Genomic DNA, 18,996 nt, shown 5'->3' with positions numbered 1-18,996 from the left:
GCTGAGTGACTGCCGTGACCCAGAGAACAGCGGGTGCCTCACAGCAGCTGCAGTGCCCACGGTGCTGCTTTGGCTGTGCCATAGGGATGGCTGCGCCCTGTGCCCACAGCCCGGGGCGACCCTCTGGTTTGAGAGGGAACTGGGGCTCTGTCCCAAGGACAGAGACGAACGGGGGCACATCTCTGCGGGGCTGTGCGCAGGGGGAGCAGGGCTGGGCTGCTCAGGGGACCAGAAGGGGCTGCCGGCTCTATGGTGCCCCGCACTACAGGCGCCAGTTCTCGTCGGGGCACAGCGACAGCGGCAACGCAGGGTCGAGGGACGCCAGGAGAGAGCGAGCACGGAGTGCCCCGGGAACGGCGAGGCGAAGCACGGAGCTCCGCACGCGGCTCCGGAGCCGCCGGCACCCGGCGGGGCGGGGCAGCATCCCTGCGGGCGCGGCTCAAGGCGGGGCCGTGCCGGTGCTGCCCCGCGCCGAGGGAGGGGCGTTGCGGGACCGCCGGCACCGCGCCGCCACTCGCCAGTCCGCTCCTCCCGGGGCGGCCGCCGCTGCCCGCGGTGCGGACCATGGACCGGCTGAGCGGTGAGGGCACGGCGCGGGCGGCGGCACCGGGCGCCGCGGGGGAAAGGGCCGGGGGTCGATGCGCGTGGTCACCTGAGGCTGGGACGCGGGCTGGCGTTGGTCGGGCGGGCGAAAGGGCAGCGCCTTGCGGGAGGCTGTGCGGGGGATGAGCGCTCGGTGCGCTCGTCGAGGAGGAGGAGGTCCCGCGATTGAGGAGAGGGAGTTTCCGCGCCGCGGCCGTGGCACCGAGCGCTCGGGGCTGTCGGGTTGGAGCCGGACCGACCCCGGTGCGGTGCCTGCGCTGCGGGGAAGGAGCGGCGTGGTGCTGCCCGTCAGTGCCGAGCGCTGCCCCGGGGCTGTGCGGCAGCAGGTGGAGGCGTGGGGAAGCACGAACGGGTCCTGGCTTTGGTTGGTGCCGCAGCAGTACTAATGATGCCGGGGATGTGGCTCTGCAAGGCAAAGTCTCTGTGTGCGCTGCTCGGGGTCAGCGCCGGAGAGACCCGAGGGTCAGGAGTTCCCCCTCCCGATGGAAAAGGATGGGGTGGTGTTTCCGCAGTAGAAATGTGATGTGAGGAGTTTGAATCTGGGGATGCAGCACGCAGTGTTGTTGCTCAGTACATTGCCTGGCATCACAGGAGAGGACAGGAACAGGGACAGCCACCCCTTGCAATTCACCCAGCCCACCTGCCCCGCAGTGCTGGCTTTGAAGGAGGCTGCTGCTGCAGGAGGAGTGTTGTTGTCAAATACACGTGGTGCCAGGGCCCAGAGGACCTCATTGATGGGCAAAGGGGAAAGCTGTGCAGGCTGCTGGGAGGATGTCCCTCCTGTGATGGATGTCTACCCCCACATGATGAGCACTGAGGGCTCCCCACATCGTGGGGAGGTGATGGCATGCTGCTGAGCCCATACTGGCTTAGTAGAGATGAGCTTAGACGTGGCACAGGATGTGCATGGAGAGGTCCTTTTCCATGACTCCTGCATGGAGGCCCACTGCCCCAATGCCTGCCATACCCCACTTTGCAAAGGTTTCCCCACTGAGGCAGAGCTGTGCTGCTTCTTTTACCCCCTCATAGGTGCCTTCTATGGTAGTGGTGGAAGTGCCTGCTGCTTAACTTTCATTGTGTGTAATGAATGGCTGTTGGCACTCGGATTGCTTTTTGCTAATGTAAACCTTCTCCAGACTTTTCTGCTCATCACCAGAGCCACTGGATCCCTCTGAGGCTGTAGCTGTGCAGGGAGGGCATGGAGTTTTGGTGGATGAGGGGCCTCTGACTCAGTCCCCAGCCTCTCCATACTCTCTAGCAGCTACTCAATGCTGTGCCAATGGAGAGCTATGGATGTGCCTGTGATTTGGGGATGCTCCACGCCATGAGCCTTGCTCCAGCTGGGCTGTACTTGCTTCTCCTCATTAATAACTCTTCTCTGACCTTTTGTGCCACAAGAATTTCAATCTTGCACCATATCTGTGGTCTAAATCCAGTGAAGCCAGCAGAGATGTGTCAGGGATAAACTTGGCTCCAGCTCACCCACAAGAATGGGGAGGCATTGGGCTAGGAGGGAGGGAGCCAGGCTCATTCCTGACCTGCTGCCTGAGCCCCACATGCAGCCTGGTGAAGGGGCGAGGAGCTCTGAGGCCAGCTGTTAGCACCAGGCAAGTGCCGAGCTCTCCCCCGCATTGCAGCCATTCCTTCCGCTGGAAGCTGAGCTGCCTGGTGGCGGGGTCCTGTTTATAGCCCAGGGAATGGGGATGAGCTGGGCTGCCCCAGTGCAGGCAGGCAGTGTGTCATTGCCCCATGCAGCAGTGGGGCTGCTGGGCAGGGTGGGAAGCAGTGGGCTCACGCTGTGTTAGCACCTTCCAGGCAGTGAACCCAGGGATTCCTATCGCATGGGACTGCCTGGAAACCTGCCTCTTTCCAACGCTTGCTCTTGACCTGGAAGTGCTGTTTTCCGGTGGAAATGTGCTGAGCTGCATGCTGACGTGCCCCGTGCTACACAGCATACAGCAAAATGCTGCCTGCAGGAGGGCCGGCACTCCTCATCCCATCCCAGGAAAGCTTTGTATGAGGTTTTGAAGTTGTCTCATCCTGAACAGTTGGAGGGCTTTGTAGAGGAGAACAGGGAGTGAAAGCTGGGCTCGGCCCAGTGTTTGCCTGTTGTTCTGTGGCCAAGTTGCTTGCTGGGACACAAGATAAGGGTTTTGCAAAGTGGAGGCTTGAAGTGGTTTCTGACATCCCAGACTCACGTCCTAATCCTTTAACTCTTCCCTACACCAGTCCAGTCTGGCACAGCTAAAGGAAAGAGTATTTCCTCCTGTGTGGAAAGAATCTTTTTCCCATGTAAATTAATGGCAAAACTGCCACTTCTACACAACCTGTATGGAATATCCCTCTCCCAGGGTAGGCAGCTTGGTCAGAAAATCCCTGAGGAGCTCTGCATTGTCCCTGCTTCACACAGCAGCCTTGGCATGAATAGTGCTGGGCCCTGCCACCCGCAGCCTGGACACTGCCATGGCCAACAGCACCCGGCTGTCATCACCCCCGGCTGCCAAAAGCAGTGGCATCATTCAGTGAGCTCCAGCCCCTCTGTGCTAATGATCTGCAGCCTCTGTGGCAGGGAAGGATGAACATCTCTGATTTGGTGGGCCCACCCTATGGAACCTGCCTTGGGTTCTTCAGTCTCTTCGATTTTTGCTTCTGATAACACCTCTCATCAAAGGAGGGCTTTTGGCAGGCAGGGAAAACACTGGCATTTCGTAACAGTTTGGAATGAGCGCAGATCTTTGCTGGGAGGAGTTTCTATGTTCAAAATCTTTTTTTTTTTTTTTTTTTTTTTTTTTTTGAAGTGGGTTTTGCCTGCATGTGATCCTGGAAGCGATAGGAGCAAGCTCTGGGCGCCTCTGTGTGCTCTGATTGCTGGCAATTAGCAGGAGAGCTCCGGGGAGGTGTGTGAGGAGCAGCCTGAACAGTGGCTGTGGTTTTCTCCCGGGTGCTTTTGAACATTTGACCCAGCAGACTCGCCGATGGCAGAGCAGCCCATTTGTGTCTCACTGTCTGGCAGGTTCAGCCTCCATGTGACACAGTGCCAGTGTCATCTTATGCTTTTGGAAACTGAGGTTGTACAGGGTAGAGCCAGAAGTAGGAGATGTGTAGGAACAGGTTTGATAGCTGGCTTTTGTATGCCGAAGCTAAAAGCAGGTAGGGTGAACCAGTCCCAGCACCAATGGAGACATCAGCGCTTTCTGGGCGGTCACACCATCCTGTGTGCTTGGACTTGGCTTTCCCACCATGCTGCACTGGCTGTCCCGGCTCCACTCCTGCCTTGAAGGGGTTAAGTGGGTAGGAAATGCTGCAGGCTGGTGGCCTTGCTGCTGCACCTGATGCTCGCCAATGGAAGGAAACGGAAGGGCTGTTCTCAGCTGAGCAAACACGCTTATCCTGCCCTTGAGGATGCTACGGCAGCACGGCTCCGGCCCCCAAAGTGCAGAGACCCTATGGGTTCCCCCATGGTGTCCATCCCACAGGGCTGGTTCTGTGGTGCTGACTTCATAGCAATTTTGCCCCTATGGGATTTTTCTACCCCTGCTGGTTTTCACTCCTTCCACCACCTCCAGAAGGAGGTGTCCCCATCATGCAGCATGGCTGGATGCATTCAGAGAGGCAGAGCTAGCTCTGGCTGATTCCCCATCCATCCCATTCCTGCAGCTCCTGTGTCCTCCCACCCTGCCCACTTCTAGGGGAGAGTCCTGTGTCCTCTTGTACACAATGGCACCATGGCACTTTTCCTTTAAGAAGCACATCTACTGTATGGAGCTTTGGGGAAGGGTGATGCATAGGACACAGAAAGCTTCCATCCATCCGTAGGGCTGGGATGCCCATTCAGGAGGTCCCCTGCATGCAGGGTGTGCACCAGGCAGTGCCTCAGCCACCCTGTGCTGCTCTGTCCCACTGCTGGGGCCACTCCTGGTGTGGGGGCACGGCAGCATCCTGCTGCTGCTGCAGGGCTGGTTTTGAAGAGGCCAATGCCAAAATTTTACTTGGAAATAGCAGAGTTTATTCTGGGTTCTGGCTAATCCTAACATCTCTCCTCAGCCTGAAGCTTGTTTTTATACATTGCTCAGCAGGTCTTGCCCCTGCCCGACTATTCCTTTAAAAGGGCATCTCAAACCTCTCTTTTCCTTTCATTACTTAAACACGTTCTCAGCCAGCAGCTCTTATCAACCCAGCCCCACTCCCTGCTCCCAGACTCCCTGCAGAGCATCACACCGATTGCTGAAATGTCACCCCCTGAGTGCAGCCCTGTGTGCTCACAGAGCTGTGTCCTTGGCACTGGGCTGTGCCTGAGCTCAGGGAATTCTCACCCAGAGGCTTCGCCGTGTCCCTGTACCTTTGTTTGCTCACCTTCTTGCTTCACTCAGCAGTAAAAGAAGGTGATACACAAAACTCTGGGGTCAGGGCAGATGCAGCCTCATCGTTTCAGAGGGGAAAAGTTTGCTTTGGGTGAGCTAAAACAAACCTCCACAGTCTTCTCCAGGAGATGGAGAAATGTCAGCGCGGAGGGGGCAGCCCCTGGTAGCATCCCTAGCACGGGGCACCAAAGGGCTCCTTATCTGCTTCGGTCACAGGAGGTGGTTGGGGGTGATTCAATCATTCCCATGTTAATTATTACCTCTGCAGCTCACGCTGATGGAGCCGTTCTGCTGTGGTTCAAGCGCTCTGGTGATCACATAGCAGGCAGGGCATGGGCCTGGGGGGGCTGAGAGAGGGGGCTCAGGCAGAGCGTGTTTGGAGCATGATCTGAGCTCCCCTTGGGCCGGGCTCACGGCTCAGCTGCTGGCTTCTGGGGTCACTGAGAGCAGGGCTGCCAGATAAGGCTTTCAGCAGAGCTATTTATATCAGGGAGAGAGCTGCTGCTGGCACATAGCTGGACCAGGCACAGGGCCCTTCTCTCAAGCCGTGCTGAAAACAGCAGTAGCAAACGTGTGCCGGTGGTCAGCACAGCCCTGAGTGCCTGGGGTGCACGTTTCAAAGGGTAAAGCATTCCCTGTCTGCTTTGTCTCCCTGGTGTTTCTCCCTTGGTCCCAGTGCTGGAGCAGGGCAGAGGGCAGTGAGCTGTGGGCTCCTTGCTGTAAGATGAGAACGCAGTGGTCGCTCTGTCGGTGGGAACCTCCTGTCCCCTTGAGCAAGCATGTTGCACGTTCAGCTCCCAGCTCCCAGCCTTTCAAGGCTATCAGCCGAGGATACTAAATACTGCAGAGTTGTGTTGATGAACTCCCCAGAAGATCTGTGCCCCTGCCTTGCCCAATGCCTGGCCGCACAGAGTGCTGCAGGTCCTGCAGGTCCCTGCTGCCTGCAGTGCAACAGGCACTCAGGAGGTGTGAGCCAACTGTGCTCAGCGCTGGGGGTGCTGCAACCCCTGAGCTGGGGTGCCCTAAGGTGGGGGTTAATGACTGTGGGGGTGGTTGGAGAGGGGGTTTGGGGGCACAAAGGAGGAGCCCCAAGCACTGAGGCTCTGGCTGCTAGAGCTGGAAGTGGAGACACTGCCCCCACCCATCCCTCTCAAGGGGCCCTTGTTCACAAGGAGGAGATGATTCATGGACATCAAGCGGCCCCTGAGCAAATCTTCCACTGTTATGGGATGTTTCCAGAGCATGAATGTGATAATTAATGGCTTGCTTTTCTCTTAAACCCTCTGTGCTGCAGCATGCCAAGTTGCTGGGTACGCACTCAGGCAGGAGGGGACTTTCCAGGCTCTCCTTGCTGCCAGCCCAGTGCAGCTCACCCTGCGCCCGCCGGGGGCTGAGATGCTGCAGGGCCTCAGGCAGTATGGATGTGGAGGAACAATGGTGGGAGCGCCTGCCTGCTGCCCTGTGGGAATGTGGGGAACAGTCCTGTGGGAATGGGAACGGCCCCCCAGCACTGGGCTGGGAGGCTTCAGCCTTCCTTCCCTCAGAGCTGCTCTGAGTGCTCAGTGCCGGTGCCCTCAGGTGCTGCAGTGGCTCCCTCCCCTCCTGCACCCCACCCTATTTCTGGCATCCCAGGAGCTATAAACATCTGTTTACTGCCAGTGGCGACTCCAAGCAGGGCTCCTCCACAGGCAGAGCATCCTGGGGCCCTGCCCACGCCAACAGGAAGGATTTATTTTTGCTCGGTTTTTATTTTAGCTACAAACAATGGCCGTCACTCCCAGCATCCGATTTCCCCCGGCCCCCCTCGCCCCCAGCCTCCACCTGGTGTGGGAGGAAGCGGGGCCTGGAGGGGACAACGGAGCCACGGGCTGAGTCCCTGCAGCGATGTTGCAGTGCTGCTCCCTGGAACTGTTCCCCCTCCTCGGGGCTCCTTTGGGCTGTGGCTGCCAACCAGCTCTGCTTTGCAGCCACACGTGTGTGGTCTTATCTCTGCCTCTGTGACAGACAGTCCATGTACACGGAAACTGCTGCGTTAGCTTGGCCGGAGACTCTTCTTCCCCTTCCTTCTTCTCCTCTTCCTCCTCCACTTCCCTGCAGGTTGCTGAAGCAAGAGCTGCTGCTTGCTCCTGTGACTGAGCAGAGGCTGAGGAGAGGGGACATGCTTTGCAGCTGCGCCCAGAGCCTTATCTCCAATCCAGAGGACACTGTTTCCCAAGAGGAATGTGTTCACAGGGTCTAAGAATAGAGCTGGCCTGGGCACGAGGTGGAGAGTGGTGTGGGGTGCTGCTGTGGAGAGAGGCACCCTGCTTGATGCTGTTTGTGGGGTGTACTGGGATGCAGAGCAAGCACTGCCTGCTGACCTGAGCAGCAGCAGCAGCATCCTGGTGGTATTGTGAGCATCATTCTTGTTGCTGGTGTCCAGACCTCCTGTCCCAGGAGTGCTGACCTGTGTCTTATCCAGCCCAGCTTAGCTCATGCTAAAGCCATCTGCATCCATAGCTCCCAGCCCTCTCAGGCACAGGGACCTCTGACATCTTCCCATCCCTGCTGCAGTAGACGTGGAGATCAGCACATCTCCATTGCAAGGCTCCATATCCTAGGATGCCTGCACCCAGCACAGAGAAGTGGTCTGATGGTGTTTGGGCTGCAGGAGAAACTCCAGCAGCACCCAGCAGATGGGACCCTGTGTTTGCACTGCTGCTTGGCAGCAGGGAACATGGGCTGGGCTCTCTGCGGCCGGTGCCCTACTCGCCCAAGGGTGGGCTGTGTGCTGGCACCAGATACCGAGCCCCTCTGTGCCATCCGTGCAGTGACCCGTGGGCAGTCTCCCCTGGCTTCCTGCAACCACCTCATTAACCTCCTGTGGGCTGGGAGCTGAACAAGTTCAGGAAATTAATTTCTTCTCTCCCTCCGCTCCCCCAGGCGCAGGCTCGGCTCTGTGCACCCGCTGCAGATCAAGGCCCCTTTGAGTGGCTCACCCCCCCACCCCCCCTTGGCTCCGGGGGCAGCTGTAACAAGGGAGATGCAGGGGACAGCTCAGCTGGGGAGGAACAAAGGAGTCTTCAGTGCTCTGCTTTGAGTGCTCGTTGGCCAAGGCGCTGCCTGCTCTGTGGCCCTTTGGCCCTCAGTTGGTCTGGTGCCCTGACACGGGTCTGAGAGCTGTGATGGGAGATGTCCTGGGGGATGTACCGGGGGCTGCAGTGTGCTGTGAGAAGGTGGCATAGAGCATGGTCCTTATCTGCTGAGCTGGGGCAGGGAGTGGGTAAGTGTCTCCCCAGGCGCTGGCGGGATGTCTTGCTTCTCTTCTCAGCTGCTTCCTCACTAGCCCAGCGCCCTGCCAAGCCTCGCAGCTGGATCCTGGCTGGCCAGAGCAGGATGTCTCACCTGGCAGTGTGTTTCCACCATTTCCATTCTGCATGCATCCTGGGAATGTCTGCCCCTCTCCCCTGCCTCGGTGGAAAGGAAGAGCAGTGGGAGCTGAGCACCCACCCACCTATGTGCTGTGTGCTGTTTTTCCAGCTCCAAAGCTTAAGCAGCAGCCCTGGTCCCACTGTTCCAGCCTCTCTTTCTCCATGGGCTGGGAGATGCTGCCCATTCACTGGTGCTCACCGCCCTCCTTGGGGTCTGCCTGTGGAAGACGGGCACTGGCAGAGTCATGCTGAAGGGCTGTGCTGGTGTTTGGCTTGGCGCTGGGGAGGAGGAGGAAGCAGAAGGTCTGTGGAGATAGAAGACCATCAGCAGAGGCAGCAGGATGTGAGCTGCATCCTGCCTGCGTCCTGGGGAGCGGTGCTTTGGAGCTGGGCATGCTGTCCTCTTGCCTGGGGGGATTGCCTTGGCTGGGCACTGATCAGCATCAGCTGCCTCATGTTGGGCTCCCCTTTGGCTGAGGGATGTTTTGCTCGCCCTGGGAAACATCCCCTCACCGCTGCCTGGCTCTGCACTGCCCTGCAGCCATGAGGCAGACAGTCCTTCCTCCGAGCACCACTGCTGTGTCCCTGCAGAGAAGTGATGGTCCAGCAGCGCACCCAGTGGCTGTGTGCTCTGTCCATGAGGCATGCACTCTGCTTTCCAAACATCCCATCACTCAGCACATCCCAGCTGCCACTGCGGTCCCCTCTGGCCTCTCCTCTGTCCCTGCAGACCCACAGCCAGCTGTGGGGCCACCCCAGCTGTGCTCTGATGATGTTCAGTTGCTGCCAAGATCTCACTCACACTTGCATTGAAAGAAACAGTTGTTTTTTTTTTCCCCTCACTGTCGATAGCCCCCAGAGCCGCAGGTTTGTTGGCATTCTGAGCTGGGCCGTCTAGGTGCTGGATGCTACAGGTGCTACCCACATAACACAGGAGCTGGGCTTTGTCTCCAGCTCTGTTTTGCTCAGCAGAAATCAGGAGAGCAGCCTGAGAGCTGCACACTGGAGCAGCTGAGGAGCCCATCCCAGCTCTGTTCTGGGGCTCTGGTTACCGGCGGGGCTCTGTTTCAGACCATGGGCTGAGCAGGGCTGGAGGTGCTCTGCAGGCAGCATGGGCACAGTGAGGGGTGCTCAGAGCCCTGTAGTACATCGGGGGATGAGCAGAGCTGCTGCCCAGCACTGTGCCTGCAGCAGGGGTGCTGTGTGGCAATGCCTTCCCTTCCCTCCTCACCAGCATGCCAAATACTGCCTGAAGGGATTATTTTTTTCTGGAAGCCTGCTCTGAAATTCAAGCACACGGTGTTGTGTTACACATGGGTGCAGCCTTGCAGCAGCACACAGCAGGTGTGCATCAGGTGCCCCATCCCAGAGAGGGAGCACCAGCAGCCGTGCTACACTGTAGGTGGGACAGAGGTGTAGTGTTAACTGCATGGAAATATTCACGTGCTGAGCCCTTTGATAGCAGTCCAGCAAGCTTGCAGAGCTCAAGTTTCCACCCACAGGCTGCATCCCAGCGTCTGTGTGTGGGTGTGTGCAGAGGGAGCACGTGTGCACTTGGCAAACAGCCGCGAGCCCAACCCAAGATCTCAGCCCCACGGGGGTCTTCCATGTGTCGCAGCCCTTTCTGCCTTCTCTGAATCTTTCTGCACATTTATTTCAGCACCTCTGGTGTTGCCCCTGTGCTTTTCATGCCTGGCTGTGATGTGGGGGAGAATGTCCTCAAGGCAAAGGTTGATTCAGTTCCTGAGCTTGTCACAATTTTGAGCCAAAAGTTGAATCAAAATGTGCAAGATTGGCTTGGAAAGTGCCCCATGCCTCCCATGTGCCCTTGTTGTCCCAGCTGCCTCTTCTGCTGAGCCTCTGTTCTGTGTGCCCTTCCCCACATGCAGAGGGGCTGTGGGTGAAGCCCAGCATCCTGACATTGCTACGTTCATGGGCTTTTCTCTGCTTCCCCCAGTGCTGGACCAGCTCCTACCAGAGCTCAGCATCCTGCTCAAGCTGCTGGACCATGAGTACCTGAGTGCCACAGCCCAGGAAAAGAAGGTGGCTGTGTCCTCCATCCTGCAGAAGCTGCAGCCACCCACAGGTCAGTGTTCCACTGCCATGGCACCCAGTGGCTGTCCCACTGGTACCGTGTCTCCAGCCTGCTCTGTGGCCATGAGTTGGCATATCTAGGGGGCAAGAGGTGCTGGTGCCTGGCCATGCTGCCCAGCTCCAGGCTGAGCTTCTCTCCTCACTCCCAGGGAAGGACACAGACTTCATGTATGTGAACACGGCCTCCCTGAGCAATGGCACCAGCTTTGTGGAGTCTCTCTTCGAGGAGTTTGGTACGTGGGACCATCTCAGGATGGTGCTGGGGTCTCACTATCAGGTGCTGAGCTGGGCTCCCAGCTGGCCATGGGGGCTCTCAGGGGGGCAGGAGGGAGGCTAAAGCTGTGTCCTTGTGCCCGGGGAGGGCATTGTCATCCTGGGCTCCTGTTCCTGCTGCCCCATAGCCATGCCCATGGGTGCTTGGCCTGGAGCTCCCTGGGGACATGGATGCCCAACTCTAGGGTCCTGCTACTCCCTCACCCTCTTCGCTTCCTCCCAATCCAGACTGTGACCTGCGGGATCTCCGGGACATGCAGGAGGATGATGGGGATACTGGTGACAGCATCGGTGTGGAGCTCGCGAGGAGCCAGCCAGCAAAGAGCGTATGTCCCAATACTCTAAACTCTGCACCAGCACAGGGAGGTGGGACCTGCTCCCACCTCTCACACCAGAGTCCCTGCTGGCCCCTCGGGGATGCGTGGCCTCTCATTCGCTGGTGTTTCTGCCACAGGTTCCTGCAGACCCCCCTCCGCCTCTACCTACCACCCCCCCACCTGAGGATTACTATGAGGAAGCGCTGCCCCTGGGCCCGGGCAAGGCCCCCGAGTACATCACCTCCCGCAGTGAGTCCTGCTCCTGGCCGCATCCCACCTGCCCCACAGCCAAACAGGCAGAGCCAGACCCTCCTGGTGAAGGAAGCCACCCGCACTGCACTGCACCCACTTATTTCCCGTCCCATCCCACCATGCTGCTTTGCACCAGGCTGTTTGCTCCTTGGTGGGGAGGGAGCAGTGAGCAGAGATGACAGCCTTGGTGCCTGTGTGCGCTTGCAGCAGGTGGACATTGCTCTGCCTGACTGCAGGCTTACCCACAGCCCTGGCCATCCTCTGCTTCCCCTGCAGACAGCTCCAGCCCCCCCAACTCTATCATGGATGGCTACTATGAGGACGCAGACAGCAACTACCCCATCACCAGGATGAACGGGGAGCAGAAGAACTCTTGTAGGTACCTGGGTGCCCTCACCAGGCAGGGAAGAGCTTCAGGAAAGTGGGCGTGAAACATGGGCTCAAGCAAAACTGAGTTGCTACGTGCTGAAGGTGCAATGCGGCTGTGCCTGGCTGCAGCGCTGGCAGGAGGGGAGGCACCGAGCTTTCCTGAGCTGCTCCTCTCTGCTGCACCAGGAGCCTTTAAAAGTGTAAGACTTGCAAAGAAACAAGCCAGCCCTGGGGCTTGGACAGGAATGCCTGGGACTGGGTTTTGGCCTGCAAGCATCATGAGTAATGTGGAGCGGAAATGGGGGACATAGGAGTAGTGGGGTCAAAGCAGCAATGCTTTCAGAGCAGGATGTGGAGCTGCTCCATCTGAATGGGGTGACTTGCCTACTCCCTTCCAGACAACGACTCAGATGCCATGAGCAGCTCCTATGAATCTTATGATGAAGAGGAGGAGGAGGGGAAAGGTCAGCAGCTGACACACCAGTGGCCATCAGAAGAAGCCTCCATGAACCTGGTGAAGGACTGTAGGATTTGTGCTTTCCTGTTGCGCAAGAAGCGTTTTGGGCAGTGGGCCAAGCAGCTCACCATCATACGGGATGGCAAACTGCTGGTGAGCCCGGTGCTGGTGGGGCACCAGGGGTGGGAAGAAACCTGCAGGTGGGCTAGGGGGAGGTCAGCAAACCCTGCTCCAAGACTGCGACCAACCAACAGCACATGCAGGGGTTGCTACTTCTTCCTTTGCATGCAAACAAAGGGCTCCTTGATTTTGGGGCCCCTTGGCTACCGAAGGAAAGGGAGAGGGCATGCTGCAGCCCTGGTATTGTTGAGTCTCTGTATAGCAGAGACACAGCCACCTCCACCTGTGCCGTTGGCTGCAGGGTTGCTCATCCCTACCCACCATCCTGGGCATGGATGCATCCAGCAGCATCAGCTGAACCCTGCTTCCCTTTGCTTCTCCCAGTGCTACAAAAGCTCCAAGGACCGGCAGCCGCATGTGGAAGTGCCACTGAGCACCTGCAATGTCATCTATGTCCCCAAGGATGGGCGACGCAAGAAGCACGAGCTGCGCTTCTCACTGTCTGGCGCTGAGGCACTGGTGCTGGCTGTGCAGAGCAAGGAGCAGGCTGAAGAATGGCTGAAGGTAGACTGCTGCCTCCCCCTTGCTCACAGCCTCCTCTGGCTGCCCTGGGGAAGAAGAAAGGGAAGGGGGTTTTCCTCTGGCTCTTATCAGCCATGGGGACGGCTGGCTAGCTGCTTCCCAAGCTCTGGGCGGCTCCTGTGCCGATAGCCTGAGCCCCTCACCAGGGAGTGGAGTGGGGATGTTTGCTCACCCCCTCCTCTTCCTCGTGGCCCTTTCCTGTCTTTGTTCTGGGTGTGGGAGGCAGAGAAGGGGCCATCTCTGCTGCGAGCCCTGGGCTGAGAAAGGGGCTGTGCTGCCTCTCCTGCAGGAACTGTGACATGGGAGACAGCGGGGTGTGTAGTGCTGGCAATGTGATTGTGCAGATCCCAGATCCCTCATGTCCAACCCTCTGACTATGCATCTCAACAGCAGTTGTTATTTGGAAGGGGCCTCAGGCAAGCAGGATTTGTGTCCCAAGCAGGGCTCATGGTGGGCAGTAGAGCTGGGTGCTGCAGAGACCACAGTTGCCAGCTGGGCTTGGGCTGTGCAATGGGAGCTTGGCAGTGTGGGGACAGTTGCCTTGGTCCCCAGCCCATTGTGAGGGGCTACTCAGAGACCTTTCTCTGCAGGTGATAAAGGAAGCAAGCACTGCAGGAACGAGTGGGATGGAAGTCCCCATGTCCCCAGTGATGCCCTGCAAGATGGATCTGGATAAGGTGATGTTTTCTGGCTGTGGCTGAGAGGACAGGGACCGGCCCACGTGCCATGTGGGGCTGGTGACCTTCCATCCTCACAGCAGGTCTGCAGGGCCAATGGGCTCCCAGCGCAGAGTGCATGCCCCAGCCCTGTGCTGGAGGGACAAAAGCCCATGCGTGGTCATCGCTTGGGGCTGGGCAGAGGGATGCTGCTGAACCATTGCCTGCTCCACTGTTCTCCACAGAGGCTGTCACAGGAGAAGCACACCTCTGACTCAGACAGTGTGGCGACGGGTGAGACCTGCTCCCCCATGGCGCGCAGAGAGCTCTGCGACAATGGTATGGTGAGATGGGATGTCGTCCTGGCCCACTGAGCAGGGACACTGCGATGGGTGATGGGGGCTATCAGAGCTGTTCTCTTCCAGGGAAAGTCAAGAAGAGCGGCTTGGCTGACCTGAAGGGCTCAATGAGCCGGGCAGCAGGGAAGAAGATCACCAGGATCATCAGCTTCTCCAAGAAGAAGCCTTCCCCTGAGGATACGCAGACCTCCTCCACTGAGGAGGATATCCCATGCTGCGGTTCGTGGGGCTAGGGGCAGAAGGGTCCTGAGCTCCCTTGTGAGGGGCTGTGGGAGCTCCCATTGAGCTGATGGAGAATTAGGGCACTCCTTGGGGCTCCAAAATGGTGCTGAGACTCTTCTGTTCCCAGGCTACCTGAGTGTCCTGGTCAACCAGTGCTGGAAGGAGCGTTGGTGCCGCCTCAAGGCCAACACCCTCTACTTCCACAAGGACCGCACCGACCTGCGCACCCACGTCAATGCCATCAACCTCCGGGGCTGTGAGGTGGTCCCAGGACTGGGTCCCAAACACCCCTTTGCATTCCGTATCCTGCGCAATGGGCAGGAGGTGGCTGCTCTAGAGGTGAGCAGGGCACACCACCTCCCTGGGCACGTTCCTGGGAGGATTGTCATGCTGGGGGAGCACCTTGGAATCATAGGGAGACCTCTAAGATCATCTAGTCCAATTGTCAATCCATCATTGCCATGCCTACTAAATGGCCAGCACGTCCACTAAAACATCATTCTTTGGATGGAGCCCAGTCTGGAGATGCTCAGCCCCATTCGAGTGCTACCAACGTTCCTCTGTCCCAAGTTCACCTTTACTTGCTGTTCTGGCTTTTATTAGGAGAAAATCAGCCCTTTCAGAAGCCACCACATGGTGCCTCGCTTTCCCCTCCTGTGCATGCTGATGAAGCCCAGGGTGCCTTTATGGTGCAGGGATGTGCAGTGAGGAGGCCAAAAGGGCTGAAACAGGCAGCTTGCTGGGGGCTTGGGAATGCATGTGCTTTCTCTTTGATTCTCCTAAATCTTGCACACGTGCTTTGCATAGAGAGCCCTTCCCTGCAGTGAGGCTTTGTGTTTTGGGGTAGGAGTGAGGGTCACTTGAAGCCAGGCATGCTCCGCAGCCCCTTCTCTCTCCACAGGCAAGCTGCTCAGAAGACCTGGGCCGCTGGTTGGGCCTTCTCTTGGTGGAGACGGGCTCCCAGACTGCACCGGAGGCCTTGCACTATGACTACGTGGATGTGGAGACGATTGCTAACATTGTGACAGCCGTGAGGCACTCCTACCTGTAAGACTTTCCTCCTGCTGTGCTAAACCATGATGGGGTTGGATGGTGAGCCTCATCCTGGGCTCCTGGGCAGGGGCATGGACTGTGACTGGGTTTTCTCAAGATCCCAGGAGATAGAAGGGACATCCCAGAGGCTGGCATTTCTTAAAGCAAGGCATCTTCCCTTGGGCAGGACTGAAATTAGAAGGTGCTTTTTGAGAAGTTGTGGATGCCCCATTCAAGGCCAGGTTGGATGGGGCCTTGGGCATTCTGATCTAGTGCCTGATTTAGTAGTTGGCAACCCTACTCATGGCTGGCAACCTTACTCGTGGCAGGGGAGTTGGAATGAGATTATTTCTGAGGTCCTTTCCAACCCAAGACATTTTATGATTCTACGACTGTATGATTCTTTAGTAATGCTGATGAAGAACCTAAGGGATATGCGTGCTTGGCTAGGGCAGCGTGAGCATTCAAAAGTTGTGTCCCTGCCCAGAGCTGGGAGATCAAAGTGCCCATTGTGGGGCTGGCAGGAATGTCCTGGAAAGGAGGCCGATGGCACAACCATCCCTCATCCCGCAGGTGGGCCAGCAGCTCCCAGGACAGCCGGCCCGACTCCTCCCGCGTGGTGTATGATGATGTCCCCTACGAGAAGGTTCAGGTGAGTGTGACTCAGGGCCTCACCATGTCCCACCGCTGTGGAGGAGGTGTTCTGGGGAGCCTTGGTGGGTTGTGGCAATCCTACAGGTGTTTCAGCATGCTCTCCTGTCCCCACCACAGGCTGACGAGGAGTCGGGACGGCCAGCAGGAGCCCAGGTGAAGCGCCATGCCTCCTCCTGCAGCGAGAAGTCACGGCGAATTGACCCGCAGGTCAAAGTGAAGAGACATGCATCGAGTGAGTGGGGGTCTGCAGTGGGACCCTCAGGATGGGGGAAGCCTGCGGCCTCTGTGTGGAGGCTGATCCCACCAGGGCATCCTGGGTTGAGCTGTGCCAGCCCAGTGGGACCATGAGAGGTGTCCTTGCAGCTTGGGTTGGGCTCAGGTGGGGCTTGCTTAGGCTGGAGCCATTGTGATGGGCTCTCCTTGTGCATGCAGATGCCAACCAGTACAGGTATGGGAAGAACCGGGCTGAGGAGGATGCCAGGCGGTTTCTGACAGAGAAGGATAAGCTGGAGAAGGAAAAAGCAGCAATTCGCAGTGAGCTGGTGCTGCTGCGGAAAGAGAGGAGGGAGCTGCGGGAAGCCATGAAAGGCAGCTCAGGTAGGTTGCATACTGTGGCTGAGGATGCTCGAAGGCACCCGGGTATGGTGGGAAGGACCGGGATGCAATGCAGGGCTGGCAGCGTGGCCGTGGCACTTGTGTCTATAGTCAGGCTTGGCTGCAGCACACAGCTGGGCCAGCAGCCCCATCTAGTGTCACTACCCAAGAGGATTGATGGCTGCCCAGCCCAGCAGCCTCAACCACTGAACGGAGCACTTGTGTGATCAGGAGTGAAGCTGCAGGACCTGGAGCAGCGTGTGGCTTTGCTGGAGGAGCAATGCCGGCAGAAGGAGGAGCGCCGCGTCGACCTGGAGCTCCAGCTGAGTGAAGTGAAGGAGCAGCTGAAGCAGTCGTTGGCAGGAGGGCCGGCCCTGGGACTGGCTGTGACCAGCAAGGCTGAGAATGGGGTACGCACCCCTTCTTCCTTGCTTCTCTGGCACCCGCAAAGGGGTTTGGGGTGGGGGCAAGCAGCACGTGGGGATGAGGGGGCACCCCTGATATTTGTCACTTTGTGGTTAGAGGTGGGAAGCAAAGCACTGACCTCAGCTTTGACTCCATGACAGTTGTGCTTTCTTGGCACTTTCTGCTCCCTAAGTTTTGTAAATCCTTCTTATTCTCTTTTCCGCAGGAAGCTACAAACAAGCCAAATGGGAGCCCCCCTGAGCACTTGGTTCCCGTTAACAGTGCAGCTGAACTGAGAAAGAGAAGCCCCTCCATCCTTCCTGCCAACAAGGGCAATGTGCTGAGGAAGGCCAAGGTCCTGCTTCACTCCTCCTCTCCTCCCTGCCCCCCAAAGAAATCTCAGTTTTTCATCTTGTCCCCATATTTGACCAAGAATTTGGGGGATTGTGGATGATCCTTACTCCAAACACAAGGGATGCTGCCTGGGTTGCATGTGGGCTGTCCCCTTCAGTGGCAGAGGCTACTGACATGAGCCTAGCCTGCAGGAGATTTGAGGGTCCCAGGGCTGGGTGGGCAGTAGTGAAAGTATCACCTCTTCAGTGCCCAGGGCAGCACTCACCAGCCTTTGGAGATGCTGGGGTGGTGCAAATCCCCCAGGAGGGAAGGAGGCCCTCAAAGGGCTTGGTGCTCATTTCTCCAGCCTCTGATGTCTCCTCATACCCCTCTTTTTCTCCTTTTCTCTTGCAGGAATGGGAAAAGAAGCAGACTTAAACCAGGCAGTGGGAACACCTGCCAGGCCCCACTGGACACTGTGGCCTACTGAGGAGCTACAAGGCCCCTTTCCCAGGCGTGGGGAGAAGTGTCGCCTCCCTTGCCCCTGTGCTACAGTGCCTGCCACATGGGCAATACTATGAACTGTGGGGAAAGGGGCGGGAGGGGATTTACACAGAGCGAGGTGCTGGAGCAGGCTGCCCAGAGAAGCTGTGGATGCCCCATCTCTGGAGGCACTCAGGGCCAGGTGGGATGGGATCCTGGGCATCCTGATCTAGTGGTTGGCAACCCTGCCCATGGCAGGGGGGTTGAAACAACATTATCTTTAAGGTCCCCTCCAACCTAATCCATTCTATGATGAGGAGGCAGATGGGGAAGAGGATTCCTTTGGCAATCAGGGTCACATACTACTGGGGAACCTGTCTCTGGGGGTCCTCCCGCATGGCCAGGAGCGTGGCACAAGGCATGTACCTGTGTGACACAGACAGTGTGTGGGACTGATGCAGCCATCGGATGCTCTGCTTCATTGAGATCCATGTTCTACCCCAGGGACACCAGAGGCCTGGCTAATGTTTTCCAAAGTGACTGGATTCTTTGGGGATTCGTGGCTGCCTGGACACTGGGGTTTATGAGCTCAGGACCTGATCCCTTGGACATGCCCATAATTCACCCTTCTCACTGCTCTCAGCTCCATGGGGTCTCATCTCAGGGTTCTTTGTGCCTCTGGCTCACTGTGTGTCAGCTGCATGTCCTCACTGAGTGCCTCCTCCTTGTCCTTCAGGCACACTTGATTCCTTTGGGAACAAAGCTCAAGCATCAGCAAATTAACAGCAGGCATCTTCTGACCTTACTGAGCAGCACACTAGGCTGTAAGAGCTGAGGCTGGAGGCAGCCTGACTCCCCAACCCCGTGCTGCTTTCAGGGGAGCAGAAGGGCCTGGGACACAGTTTGCCAAAGCACGTCGTCAATGTGGAGCAAGGGGAAGTCTGAAAATAAAGAAATAAAAAGTGCTTTCAAGTGAGAGGACTGGAACAGAAAGGAGGAATGGGGGAAGGTAATTCAGCACAGGTAGAAAGAGGGAGAGGAACGAAAAGGGAAGGCCCAGGCCGGTGTGCCAGGGACAACGGAGCACCCACGGCCGCTTTGTGCTCACTGCCGACAGTTACCCTCTGCAGCTTGGTGCCCTTTTAACTCGGTCAGCAGCTCGTAATAAAACCACTGGCACTGGCAAAGCCCTCCCCTGGCTGCAGGGAGCGGACTGGTGTCGTTCCTCTTGCTTGCAACGGAAGGCCAGCGTGGCCTGGGGCCCCGCACACAGCGGCTGCGGGAGCAGCGGGACGGATCCTCGCGCAGCGCACCGCGGGCTCAGGACGGCCGGATCGGAGCTTCCTCCGGCTCGCCGCGGCGCAGGACCCGCGCTCGGAGCGCAGCGCAGCCCGCGACACGGCGGCACCACCCGCGGGGG

General features: G+C 58.0%; 1 protein-coding gene across 2 annotated transcripts; it reads left to right on the top strand.

The window, feature by feature from the left end:
- The first annotated feature begins 489 nt into the window (after positions 1-489).
- Positions 490-18,949, top strand: AFAP1L1 (actin filament associated protein 1 like 1). 2 transcript variants are annotated; one of them, XM_048960756.1, is made up of 19 exons: positions 490-580; positions 10,332-10,460; positions 10,618-10,701; positions 10,970-11,067; positions 11,196-11,307; positions 11,587-11,685; positions 12,078-12,289; positions 12,641-12,820; positions 13,429-13,515; positions 13,740-13,833; positions 13,920-14,072; positions 14,203-14,414; positions 14,977-15,122; positions 15,681-15,759; positions 15,879-15,993; positions 16,194-16,358; positions 16,587-16,765; positions 16,987-17,115; positions 17,508-18,948. In XM_048960756.1, the coding sequence occupies exons 1-19, from the start codon at positions 565-567 to the stop codon at positions 17,529-17,531; spliced, it is 2,313 nt and encodes a 770-aa protein (XP_048816713.1). In that variant the 5' UTR covers positions 490-564; the 3' UTR covers positions 17,532-18,948. The 2 variants fall into 2 exon arrangements, with proteins under 2 accessions (XP_048816713.1, XP_048816714.1); XM_048960757.1 differs by lacking the exon at positions 11,587-11,685 and having other exon boundaries at positions 17,508-18,949.
- Positions 18,950-18,996: the final 47 nt, after the last annotated feature.

This window comes from Lagopus muta, chromosome 14 (genome assembly GCF_023343835.1).
Source record: "Lagopus muta isolate bLagMut1 chromosome 14, bLagMut1 primary, whole genome shotgun sequence".
NCBI lineage: Eukaryota > Metazoa > Chordata > Aves > Galliformes > Phasianidae > Lagopus > Lagopus muta.
This window is presented reverse-complemented; position numbering and strand designations above follow the sequence as displayed.